Source organism: Papilio polytes, unplaced genomic scaffold (genome assembly GCF_000836215.1).
Source record: "Papilio polytes unplaced genomic scaffold, Ppol_1.0 DF821511.1, whole genome shotgun sequence".
Classification (NCBI taxonomy): Eukaryota; Metazoa; Arthropoda; class Insecta; order Lepidoptera; family Papilionidae; genus Papilio; species Papilio polytes.
In genome coordinates, this window is record NW_013527693.1 from 816,288 (window position 1) to 829,671 (window position 13,384).

The 13,384-nt window shown below is 34.6% G+C and overlaps 1 protein-coding gene across 1 annotated transcript in view; it reads left to right on the forward strand.

The window, feature by feature from the left end:
- LOC106108549 overlaps positions 1 to 13,384 on the forward strand; it is a 125,972-nt gene that overhangs the window by 23,955 nt on the left and 88,633 nt on the right. The window contains exon 2 of the mRNA XM_013289747.1: positions 7,673 to 7,786. Within this exon, the coding sequence (XP_013145201.1) occupies positions 7,714 to 7,786 (73 nt within the window). The 5' untranslated portion in view covers positions 7,673 to 7,713. The remainder of the gene's footprint in view (positions 1 to 7,672; positions 7,787 to 13,384) is intronic.

Sequence of the window (13,384 nt, forward strand, 5' to 3'; positions counted from 1 at the left end):
TTATCAGACAAACGTGACCGCTGTGTCGTTGTGTGCGTGACTCCGCGATAACTGCATGACCTTACAGTTTAGGGGTCGTGGTGTTATGACTTACAAGTCGGAGGTGTTAATAACGCTAATATGTTTGTTACATTTGCCGGCACTACGCCCATACTCAGTACTAACGTGTTTGGAATGCTATAAAATATCATGTCTAATGATAAATCGTATTTTTTTTAATCAGAAAGTGGCAATCGAGCAAACGCTATCTGAATCCGTCATAGTGGCGAAGCGACCGCTGCCCATAGACATTTGCAATAGCGGATAGCCTACCCTTGATCGATGGAGGAGACGCACATAAAGAGGATATTTTTGCTTCCCATGCGTCTTCTGCACCGTCAAATACGCGTTCCCTTCCCAACCTTTTCGTATAAGAAAAAGGGTAGGAAGGAAAAGTGACAACAGTTGGAGAAAAATACGATACCGGCGTTAATAAATACTTTTAGTTGACTTTTATTTCACTTTCAAAAGTTACAAAAGTAAATACGTTTGTTATTCATAAATACTGAGAAGAACTGAGTCTATTCTTGTTTTCGGCGACTACGTAACTTAAGCATTGTCCCTCATTGCAAGAAATCAGAACCGAACCAAAAGTCGTAACAGTTTTGCATGATAAAGACTGCCGATTTACAACAGAGGCGCTAAAATGCCGCTTTATTACTTCCCTTTATAAATACCATTTTAGATTTAAAAGTGAATTGAACTATTGTTATTTAAATAATTACGAATTTTGATTTTAAGTTAATATACCGTGCTAATTTTATTAAATGTTTTCTAACAAAATGTTTTTATCATAGTGTTTTACTATTTAATCTGTATGGTGCTCAATTCAGGAATACGTTATTTTTCACAGTTTCTGTCTCATTACTACACTGATATAAATACCTTAGCACCATAATACGCGTGGTAGTTACTTGTTAGAATTTTTATCTTCTAACCGAAAAATCATAGTCGTATACTACGTAGGTTACTTGCTGTTCTAAGTATAGACAGAATTTAATTCGACGAAATGCCGTGAGCGTCATTTTAACGCCCCAAAGTCGGAGTGTCGTGCGTCAAAGTGGTGTTTATTCATTGCGGGAGGCTTTGTCCTTATGCTAATGCGAGTGGTGGCCGGTCACCGCTGCGACCTGCTCGGGATCGAAGGTCATTTGTAGGACGGACACTCGACGCGCTCTGTAGGCGATTTCTATAGAAATACGACAATTTATGCAAACGATAATGAGCCTTATAATAGAGCGTGTTATGTCGTCACTGTTTTCATGTTAACAATGAATTTTGAGACATTTTGTAACAATGTGTTTGTAAATTTTGTAAATTGAAATATAGTACATAAACTTTTATAAAGATTTTTTTTTTCATATTTATAGGACCCTTGAGTATAAATACACTAATTTTTCACCATTTAAAAGCGACGTTTTTGCTGAGTAACATGGGCTATATTTTTTATTGTTTTTTTTTTATTTCACACGGATCAAGTCGCGATAATCAGCTATATTTTATTTAAAAACTTTACTAAAACTATCAATTTTTTCTGCATTTGTAATGAAAAAACAGAACATTGTCATAGAATTTAAAAAATAAACAAATCAATCATTTTATTGTGATACATCCATAACAGAGTTATTAGCGTGAAGTTGCGTGTATAAAATTACATGTTTTTCATAAATCACAATACTAGATTGTTACTTGTAACGTATTCATAGGTAATATTCATGACTAATTACGAGACGTAGTCGCGGTCATAACCTAGTTAGCGGAGAAGAACAAAAGGCATCGCCCGGCGAACCTTGGCCCGACCTCCGCGCATCCTCGCTCCACATGCCCTATTGTTCTGTTCCGGACGCCACTGGATACTAAAATATACTATGAAACTTCGAGAACCTTCTATTCTGTATAAGAGAAATATCCCTAAGGTGTCGCCTTACCTTTATCTTGGGAGTATGAAGTCAAATAAAGATCGTATTTTATACTTCGGAGTTCAGAGTTTGTATCGCAAACTAGCTGTTGCTCTCGACTTCGCCCCCGTGAATTAAAAACATAGCCTTTGTTACTCATTGATAACGTAGCTTTTTAAGGGTGAATTTTTTTTTAAATCGGCCCAGTAGTTTTTGAGTCATTTCAATACATACAAAAATACAAATCTTTCATCTGAATAATGTTAGTGTAGATATAGATGACTGAAAATGTGTGACTCTTTGAAGCAAGATGCGGTATTTAAGTTCTTTTGTAATCAATTATAACAATTCATAAGAAATTTGAGGTTAGAAAAAAATCTTACTTTCTAAATGCGATGTTTCTTAATATCTACGTTAAATTTAGTATTTAATAGTTGTGATAAAGGAGATGCATTGCTTCCTGTAGTACATTTATTATGATTACAGTCCTACCAAATGAGATGTACGCAGTGATTACGAGAAAATAAAGACGTTCCGACGGGTCTTAATTAACTTTACGTCTGATTGGTTTCGTGTCGGATAGTTTAGTATTCATCGAACAAAAGTAAAAACTATGCAAATGATAATAAGAGCTATTATCGAATTTGCGCCTAACGTCACTAATCTCGAAGGCGATTAAACGAACATTGCGATGACATTAATCAAATTAATGATTGAGAATTTGATATCATCATTAATTGGGTTAAGAATATCGTTAATGTCGAACAACTATTGTACGATGCTATTGTTCCGTTTGCTGGATAGATACATCAATCATTATAATGAGATTTCGACAGTAAACGGTGTGTTAATAGTATACGCAAATATTGGTCAGTGGACATGTAACATTTTCTTTTGCATATAGTAATTCTTTCTTTCAGGTTTTTGTCCTCCACATCTCTAGCATACGCCATCTCAGACATCACTCCCTTCTTGATCATGTCATTTTTATCTTCTACCTTACCTCCACATTCATAACTAACTTTCTTGTTACATTCGTCCCTCCATTACTTATACTGTTACTGAAGACACCATTGAGAGTTATGCAAGGTTAAATTCTACAAGCAACCTATCATTATCAAAGGTATTACTGAATGGTAGGACTAGGCCTAGTTCAGTAAATTTCTCCCATACAAGCATCCTATACGCATCCATAAATCCCATTTCCTACAAGTCGATTTTAGTTTGTAATACTGACAAACATTCCAGGCCCCGATCTTTTCTCTAATCAATTAGATCTTACTGTCAGTTAAATTTGTTACATATCTCAATATTAATCCGATTATCAAAGTTCCAATACTTTTAATAACTCGTGACTGTGGTTATTGTAAATTTGTTCAAACATGTCTTCCTAGTTACCCAGAACGTTGTCATAAGACCGCTGCAGCCATGACTTCCACTTAACCGTTCGATTATCCGTTCAGTTAAATCACAATCGTATTGACAACAATATCGATTCTACGAACACGAGTTGATTCGTGAGCTCTCTATTAAGTAAAATAGTTTTATACTTCATGCATTTGTTGTATACTTTTACATCCGAATGTCTTTAAAACTATTAGACTATACCTTTCTGTTTACTAAATTGTTAGTACGTATATTTTAAGACTAGCTGTTGCTCACGACTTCGCTCGCGTGAAATTAAAATATATAGCCTATGTTACTCACAGATAAATTAGCTTTCTAACGTTGAAGGAATTTTTAAAATTGGCCCAGTAGTTTTTGAGTTATTTCAATACATACAAAAATACAAAATCTTCTCTCTTTATAATATTAGAATAGAGTATAGGTTAAAGATGGGAAATTAAAAGAGAATAGAAAACTGTAAATTTCTGAACTTGAAGTGTCAACAATTCTATAATTTTTACTAAATTATCTTAATCGTTACTGCCTAAAACGAATTTTATCTGTTAATAGCTACAATTAATTATACATAGTTAAAGGTAATATGGCTGTAATCGTGCTTAAGTATTGCTAAGCTAGATTTCACATCTAGTCTAATAAACTCACATTACAAGACACGCTTTCAGTAGAACTAATAAATCATAGGAGCAACCGGCAACCGCTTTGATCTGCCGTTACCTTCGACCCTATCATTAATTTTATACGTACAACGTCCACGTTTAAACATTAATGAATTACTCCTAAGCGATTTTATGTAAAATTTACTTGACACATGATTAACATAGGGACAGCTTTGATTTGCTGGTATACCTTGCCCCCCTCTTCTCTAACTAGACAGACGATAGAGGGGTAATGAAGAATCGATCCAAGGGTCGTCTATCGTAAGTCTTCTGTGGGGTCTGGTTAGTGAAGAGTCGATCGTTTGTACTAAAATTACCGTATGAATAATACATGTTATTTGTTTTTATTAATATAATTGATATGGTTTTAACTTACAAATGTGTTACTGCATTAATAAATAACAACGCACATTAAAGGTAATGACGTGAAGCAATTTGTGATTTCAGAGATCAACATTATTTTTGGTACTTGTCAGCATGTTCACTTTAGTAATTTAAATTGTAACAATAACCTTAGTCGATACTTAACGAAATACTTTAATTAATTTGGTAATTACTTTGGATGATAACAATATAGGATTCGATTTATTTTAAGTAAAATACAGAAAACTAGAAAGTTATTTGAAGCTACCTGATTTTGCATAAATAGTAAAATGACCACTGCCTCCATGCATCTCTAAGTTGGCGATCTGTTTCCTACTTTAAGTGGACAGAGAAAAGATCGTACACAGAGAACAATCCCATTCCTATAAGCCCCGTTCTCTGTCGAATCCAATTCCCCTTACCTATATTTCTCAACAAATTCTTTCACAACTACGATAACGAAATTGCAAGAGCGCTCTGTAGTTAGAATCCATTCATAAATTACATTTACGTTCCACCGTTACCATCTAAAGTCGTTACAGTGTGCCTAACAAGTAAATCGATTTAATAGTTATTATATCAAATTGCTCGTGTGCCCAGTAATTGATTGTGATACTTGAACCTGGTGTTAATACTGATGATAAAGTTACCGCATTATTAATTATTGTCCCTCGAAGATCTATCAATTATTAAGTATAACTCTTGGCCTACTGGCTTAGTCAATATCCTATATTGCTTTATGGTCAAACAATTACTTTGTAGATTGTATATTTTTACATTAATAGGAAGTTAAAGGTAACCTTTTTTAGGTTAGGTTTACGGTAGATTTTGTATTTTGGCACATGTGAATTCGAAATCATCAGATTTTTCGCAACTGTAAATTAGAAATACCTACACACGTAAACTGTGTTGCTGTAAAATAATTATATAAATAGAATTAACTGTCCAGTGTATTTAATAAAATAATTGCTGTTTTGTTATTTTTCTATTAAAAAAGCAACTATTAATTAAATTGAAAATCACCAGTTCTAATTAAGCTGCGTTCTATACCTTTGTTAATGTAAATGACAGTATACAGGATGTTTGAGAAGTCCGCCTGGGGCGTGGGGGACAGGGGCGTGGGGGACAGGGGCGCGGGGGACAGGGGGCGCGACGTTCGCTGTGCTGATAGCGGTCGCCGTCCGCGGAGTAATTGCCACCGCTTTCTAAACCGACTCGTATACAGCGCGATTTCAAATCCGCGAGACCCCCGTATAGCTGTTTAGAATCCGGGAATAGAATCAGATGTACCTGGGTGCTACAAAGGTTAATAGCAAGTCCATTACAGATAATATTTTGAGATTACGCCAAGGATGCGATTCAGTGGCATAATGTTAGAAGGTTATATGCTAAAGAATTGTAATATTACTTGAAGATTAAATTATAATAAGTTGTAATCTGAACCGGTTTTTAGTTTTTATTACCCTTCCTATTTTTTGAGGGTGTCGTTGTTATTATTTTTGGCATATCGCATTTTTTTAGTAATTACAACAATATTGGAGGTCATTTGTTTCGTTTTATTTGTCATGTGTTTTTTTGCTTTTTCATTAAAGTTCCTTAAACAATATTGTAATTATTTCGGAGATACTCTTTCAAAATTTGTTCATTAAATAAACCAGTACAATATTTTAGGGTTCAGTTTCTCGCCGAAAACTTATTAGTTGACAAATCTGATTTCTCTTTTTGATTTGGAACACGCTGTATAATGACTGTCACCTGGACGACTTGCGTGTCTTCTCTAATGGTCGTACAGAAAAAAGGCTCAATTGCTCGCAATTGATGAGTGCAGCCGAGTTTGCGAGCGATCTCGGCGCACGACCGCGACACCTGGCGCGCAACCAGAACACGCCTCGCGGCCGCCAACCGCCATAGACACGCCACCGCCACAGATTAAGTGACGGCAGATGTTACACTTCTGCTCGTGAAATTAAATAACGTATCTGCTTTTTTTGAAGTGGTAAATTATAAATTCATTAGGCATTCAGTGAATATTGAATTTCAAATGTGTTAACTCTTTAGTATTTTTGCTTAATTAGGATATTAGTTAAATACTAAACAAGTCTAATAATATTAATGAAAAAAAAAACAATGTAAAATTTTTTTCATAAATGCAGTATTACAAATGAAGTACGGATATCAAATTTTGATGCCAGATTATTCAATAGAAAAATGATTTTTTGTAACAAAATTATCACAAACACATCTCTATCAAAATGTCGTTTAAAAAGATACGGTTGTCTATTTTATCTGTGCTAAATGGAAGCGTGCAACGCGAACGTGGGCCGCCGCGGGCTCGACGCGTGCGCCAACCGCTCCTTTGAAAATGGAACGCTTGTTCGCTGTTTAAATTCGACCATTGTCACGGAATGGAAATTTAAAAATAAACTTAATTGTGGTATCAAATGGGCACCTTCTCAGTAGAAAGTAGGGTAGGGCTGTCTGATGTAATTTGCGCTTAGATTGTGTGTATCTATCGTATGAACATTTCGTTGCTATTAAATTATCTAAACATTTTTACATCGAAGCACAAATTTACGAGTTTTGTTTTTAAAGTGGTAATTACAGATTTTAAGCACATAACTGTAGAAATAAAAGAAACAGTAAAAATATCTATTAAACAACGTACTCACCGTAAACACTGAAGCCACATTTTCTATAAACACCTCAAAGTTTTTGCTCTTTTTACTCAGTAAGCGGTACTACGATAATGAGTGTCAATGTTTTGCACCGAGAGATATCGCTAGCACAACAGTGTAATAACCTCCGAAACGAACAGCATCCGATGAATTATCTGAACCGTAAAATATCGATTTTAACGCTCTGACCGACCCGCACTGATTTTCCGCACCCATAGCTTTGACGATTCGATGAAAAACAGATACGAAAATCGATCATTAATCGAATAAAAAATGTCTTTTCTCACTTTAATTTGGTAGTTGAGATGATGTTGTTTTTGTTTAAATTTTTATTTTAGAATCGAAAGCAAAAACTACTCGTCAGTTCATTTTAGTTCAATCGTATCGTGAACGTTGTAATTTGAATAAACTTGGACCTAATTGTTAAGAAGATTTTAACCATATCCTATTCAAACTAAAATCATCGCCTATTGGCCAATATGTCGAATAGTTAACTATTGTGTTACCTCCGGTAATAGTTTTACCTAAATCGTTATAGTTCACAATCAAAAGTGTTTAGTTGCTTTAATGTGGAAACTATTAGTATCCATAGCCAGTATAAGAAGGTCCGTGTACAGTGGTGTGTTCGTTGTAGGCTAGTGCGATGTTACGGTGGGCGGAGGCGCTGCCGGTGTGATGCTGGCCCCGCTGTCGCGCCGCGATCTGGACGCAGAGGCGCCGGTCGTCTGGCCAGCCTGGTGCTATTCAGGTATACACCACTTATCTTAACACGCTACTACGAATGTAGTATTTGTAAACATCCTTTATGTCAATAACTAATGTAAAAGTAGGCGTAACGTTATTGAAGGATTTTAGAGCACTCTATATATCGCCTAAGTAGTATTTTATAGTTAGATTATGCACATTCTTTTTAACTTTTGCATAAAATCAGTAGTTAATTAATTGAAATTACACACCAATAAAATGTTTTGGTACTTTTTTAGCTCTGGTTATCAAAAAAAGGTGGTAATACTTGTTACGGAAACGACGTTTGATAATCATCTTGTTAGTTACTTTTGTTTAAGCAATTACCATTCCACATTCAATTAGAGATACCTAGTTTAAAGGTAGTCAAGTAAAGTTAGGTCTGACGTTAACGGGCGTCTATTACACGGTAGCGGTCGTGCAAAGGTTCGCGGCGAGTTACCGGCTGCATAACTAGCTGTGTCGAGGTGGGTGGCGCAGCGGCAGGTGCATTACCATACATCCTCCGACCAGACCGACATCACGACCAACTTTTTTCGATCGTACTATACCCATTAGCGATCCCTTTACTAAAAGATTTTCTAATTAGAATGGGATATTTTTTGTTATTGTGTTGATTTAAAAGTTTTTGTCTATTAAGGTAATACTTCGTCTATGGGTAATTAAAAAAGTACTTATTCTAGTAACAAGTGTTGCCACAGTATGATAGTCATTGGCAATGTAGGTACCCAAAAGAAAAAAATCGTTTCAGTAGTTTTAATTTAATTAATATAAATAAATCTTTCCTATGAATAATTTTAGTAGACCAGAATTTTTGACATCTAAATTTAATTAATTTTAAAACCATTAACTACAACAGTGATTTAGCAATAAAAAAATTGGTGGAAGTGCGTAATAAAAAAAATTAAATCTTCAAATGATTGTTGCCGCAATCTGTCAAAATGATGAAGATATTCCCGCTCTCGACTTTCTAAGTGGACAATTTAGAAGAAAACGTGCAGTAAGTTAGTTACCGCCAATCGCAGTGGCAGCGGTAAATAAAAAGGCCGTAAAGTCGCAGAGTAGATAATACACGTGATGTTGTCATTACCCTTGCTGTATCGCGTGGCAGGTACAGTTGACAAGAAAGTATCTCGACATTCCAGAGTAGTGATCGACTTTAGTTGTAAAATTGATCAAATGTAATAGAAAGACATTAAAATATGCCCTGAAATTTATCAGAGAAGATTACATTAAATAAATAAATTCTTAAATGTTTTTAAAAAGTTTGCATCATGACTTATTTGAAAAAATAAAACAATGTTATCTTGCTCATTATTAGGAAAAATATTAAAACAGCATAATATTTAAAGTTATGTAACGTGTGATTCAATTTAGATAAAAACTTATTAGTTTGTAAAATCATTTAAAAAATAATTACAAAAATGTTTCATGCTGACTGTACATATTTGGAAGCCGCGATGGCCTGTGAAATTGACGGCCGGTCATTTTTGTTGATTGCTTATAAAGAGTGGAGACAGTAAAGCTGGTCGTACACGAGATTGAAACAATTACTGAATCAATTGAAGGTGTTGAACAATTACAGCAATCATGTCAGATAATATGTCTTTATACATTATTCTTGTGCATTACGTCATACACAGTTACTTTATAACTTATCACAACAGACACCTTGGCTTGGTGTTGCTAAGTTGTAACAAGTACTTTAAACTATTATTCACGATAGGTTAAGTTTACTATTTTAGGTGTTTGTTATATGATGATATAAATGAAATTTAAAACGTTGCACAAACAGAAGTATCCTATATATTAATGAGGTTAGTTTAGCACAAGTTTTATTAAAACAAAACTTTCATTCGGAGTACTAAAGTAGATATCATTCGATACGTAACCTACGATGTCACAGATCGAAGAGAACATATATCGCACTGTATTCGCATATCCATAAACTAGTCTCTGTTTCTATCTTGTCTCCTGCTGCCAGTACTAAATCCAGCTAAAATCTGAAGCAGTAGCTGTGCGAAATTCTCCTACGTCATCGCAGACATGCGATGGATTTACGACGGACCCCCATCGAAGATTGCTTCAATATTTATGAGAGTAATAGTGTTATCCTTAAAAGTATAGAATTCAATCAATCAATATGTAGCAGATATTTATATTCATTTTCATTGCTCTCCATCCTCCATTGAAAAAGTAAAAACCCTTTTTTATAAAAACACTAGTAGTGCCCGCTTTAACATAGCACGAATGGCCCGACACGCCCGGTGTAATATCACGACCATACAGAAAACAGGCGTGAAATGGGAGCAATTCCGTGTTTCGTCTGATGAGTGTGGTGTCGGAGGCCTAATTTTAGTCCCTTTCTCTTTACCACCCTTTTCTTATAAAAAGAGGATGGGAAGAGGAACTGAATTTGACGGTGGAGGAGATGCATAGGAAGGGAAAATATCCTCTTTATGTCCGTCTTCACCTCCGTCGGATAAGGGTAGGCAACGCATCTGCAATTGCGTATGTCTATGGGCAGCGGTTGCTTCGCCATTTTGGCTGAATCAGGTGGCCGCTTGCTCGTTTGGCACCTTAAGTTATAAAAAAAAACACTTCTGAATGTATCTCCACATATAAATATGTAAACATTTGGATTAATCGTTTAGAATATAAGAAACGAGGTAACTCTTTATCAAAGTTACTTGAATAAAGTCTTGCTATAAAAGCTCGTAAAATGGAAACAGCGCTCGATCTTCGACGTAGCATCTAAATTCGTTCGAACAGTCACGCTCCGGGCTCATTGAGATGCAACTGCAGCCTTACGATATTAATATCAGCCCAACGGAACTAATACGCGCTGAAAGCATTAACATAATAAAACGATATTAGTAAATAGAAGACGATCGGAGTTTAAATGTGACGCATTTGTTACTCCGACCGCATGCTGCTCACAAGTCGCCGTCTCACCTTCATCCGAGTTATCTTATCGATATTTAAAACCGATTCCGATATCCGATACGATTGGTACTTAAGATTTTAATACGTAATCGATTTTACGGTTGATGTTAAAACTCGATTTGCGTATTTAATTAATCGTGAAGCTTTAAGCGAAACATCGTACATTCGACTTCAAGCATATGTAATTATATTTAATAGTTTTTCATGTTTTCAATTATTTAATTAAATAAACTTAATTATTCTTTTTCAGACTGAAATGTAAATATAAGAATTTGTTATAAAAGAAGGCGTGATAAAATTATATTACAAGTTTATGTTGAACATTTTTTTTTATTTCCGTATCTTGCAATGTATTTACATTTCAAAAGATATTTCTTTTAAGTTTAATTCATTCATTAAGAATGCGAACTTATCAGAGGTTTTAGTAAATATTGGAACATTTTAAATGCGTCGTCCTTACAGAGACAGTTTTATTTTAATATTAAAAATACACAAATTTTAAAGGTAAAGAGTAAAGTTACTTTGTTTTATTTATAATACATCATTATATTGTTAAAGATATTAGTAATCTATTTAAATACCGATATTCAAAAGCGATAGTAAGGGTCAAAAGTTTTTAGACAAAAGGCAAATATTTATTTAATTACACAACAAAATTAAATTAAGCCAACCCTCAAGAAAAAGATTTTATCGCAACATACTGTAATGTACATAATTAGGCAAAGAGTGTGCTGCCATAAAAGCATAAGCCACATTGAATAAGTATCAATTTAAATAAAGTAAATCCGCTTCATAACGATCCTTTCGTCATTCAAAACATATAATACCAAAAAGGGAGAAATTTATAGCTGATATTGAAATTAATAAAAATACTCAATCGCATTAAAATTTAATGCTTGATACAGTTTTGGTATCTTATCCGATTGTGGATAAAAAAAACTTCGTACGTTCGTTAACTGCGGCTTATTCTGATATAAAACGCAAACGACACATAAATGTTATTCTGTAACGATGGGGAACTCGAATGTAACCTTAATGACCTCGACCGAACCCGTTTACATTGAGGGGAAGTTTGCGCTCCTTTTACACGGGCAAAAAGCTGCGGTTTCAGACAAAGTGTTTTGTTTTTCTTTTTTTATGGCCCACTGTATATTCAATGATGTATATATAAATATACAGTCCGCTTAAAGAGAGATGCAACTTACGCATCGATAAAGAACGGCTCCTTGTCACGGAATCAACCCGTCAGAGGCGAAGTTGGAGCGATAAAGCCTTATTCAGATGTAAATCGCACTTCTAGATTTGTCGTATCTTACGATGCTAACATATTCGTCTTATATGTTAAAAATGAGAGAATCTTTAGATTTTTTGGTGTAAAATAACAGACTTGTGTTCTGTGTTGCTCACATTCGCATTATATTTTCTCCATAACTAGTAATGAACTTTAGAAATCAATAAGCAATTATTGTCAGAACTGCAAGTACAATAATTGTATGGACAATTAAAACAGCACAAGATATATAATTAGCTGTCTCGGATCATTCGACTTTATTGCTGTGCTCTAAATCGCTTTCACCAATGTGCTACAACCCTAACGTATTATTACATCGGTCACTCTTTCTCTTGAGATGGACTAATTACATCATTCGTTAACATCACAAAATACATTACGATGTCAGATTGAATAGCTTCGACCGAACTAGAACCAACATACAAGCAATTAAAATATATTATTATTGCATTTACTTTAGTATGCAATTTTATTTAATTATTAGCTGTTCCGGTGCGACTTCATCCGCATGAAATTATAAAAACTATATTTTATTGTTTACATTCGTCAAATTATCAATAGCAAAATGACATGACATGATGGCAACCTCGCTTCCTTGAATTGGCAGCAACTTATGGTCTCTTTCCCACATTAGGGTTTTTATCCAAAATATTTACCCCCTAAGTTTAATGACGTGAAAATATATAGCCTAAAGCGTGAAGTAAGTGTAGGGCTTTTAATAAAAAAGAGAATTATTCAAAAATATGCTGTAATTGCTGACATCTTAGGCAACAAAGAAGTGTGTGTTTACGCTTTAATAAAAGTAAATAATAAAATTACTATGATTTTTGCATAATAAACATATTATTAAAATTTACCAATCGAATTGGGAATCACTTCTTTTTGAAGTCGGTTAAAAAGAATTCTGCTAACTCATGTCCAGAATTCGCAGCATCACGTTTACATTTTAACATATTCACGAAAAAATCAGTTCACTTAATCGGATTGTAAACGATCAAACCGTAATTTATCATCAGCAATAACGAAATTAAAGTTTAATTACCTCAAACATGTCCGGTCGCTTTTATGCAATAAAAAACTGGTCCGAAGTTCGCGGTGACATGGCAAAGTATGGAAATGAAGAAATTATCGATGATGGTAACGAGCTGCCGACTGGTGGTATCGATAAAAACACTCCGCACTCATATCGACGTTTATGCTGGTCGGTAACGGTTGGCGTAAATTCAATATGTTATAGCCCCACACGGCTACGACTTTATTAACCGTAGTGATGTGCTCTGTTTGTATATCACTATTGACTCGTCTCGAATTATATCGATAATCACGGACACTATTATCGTAAATTAAATATAACGGATATGACAG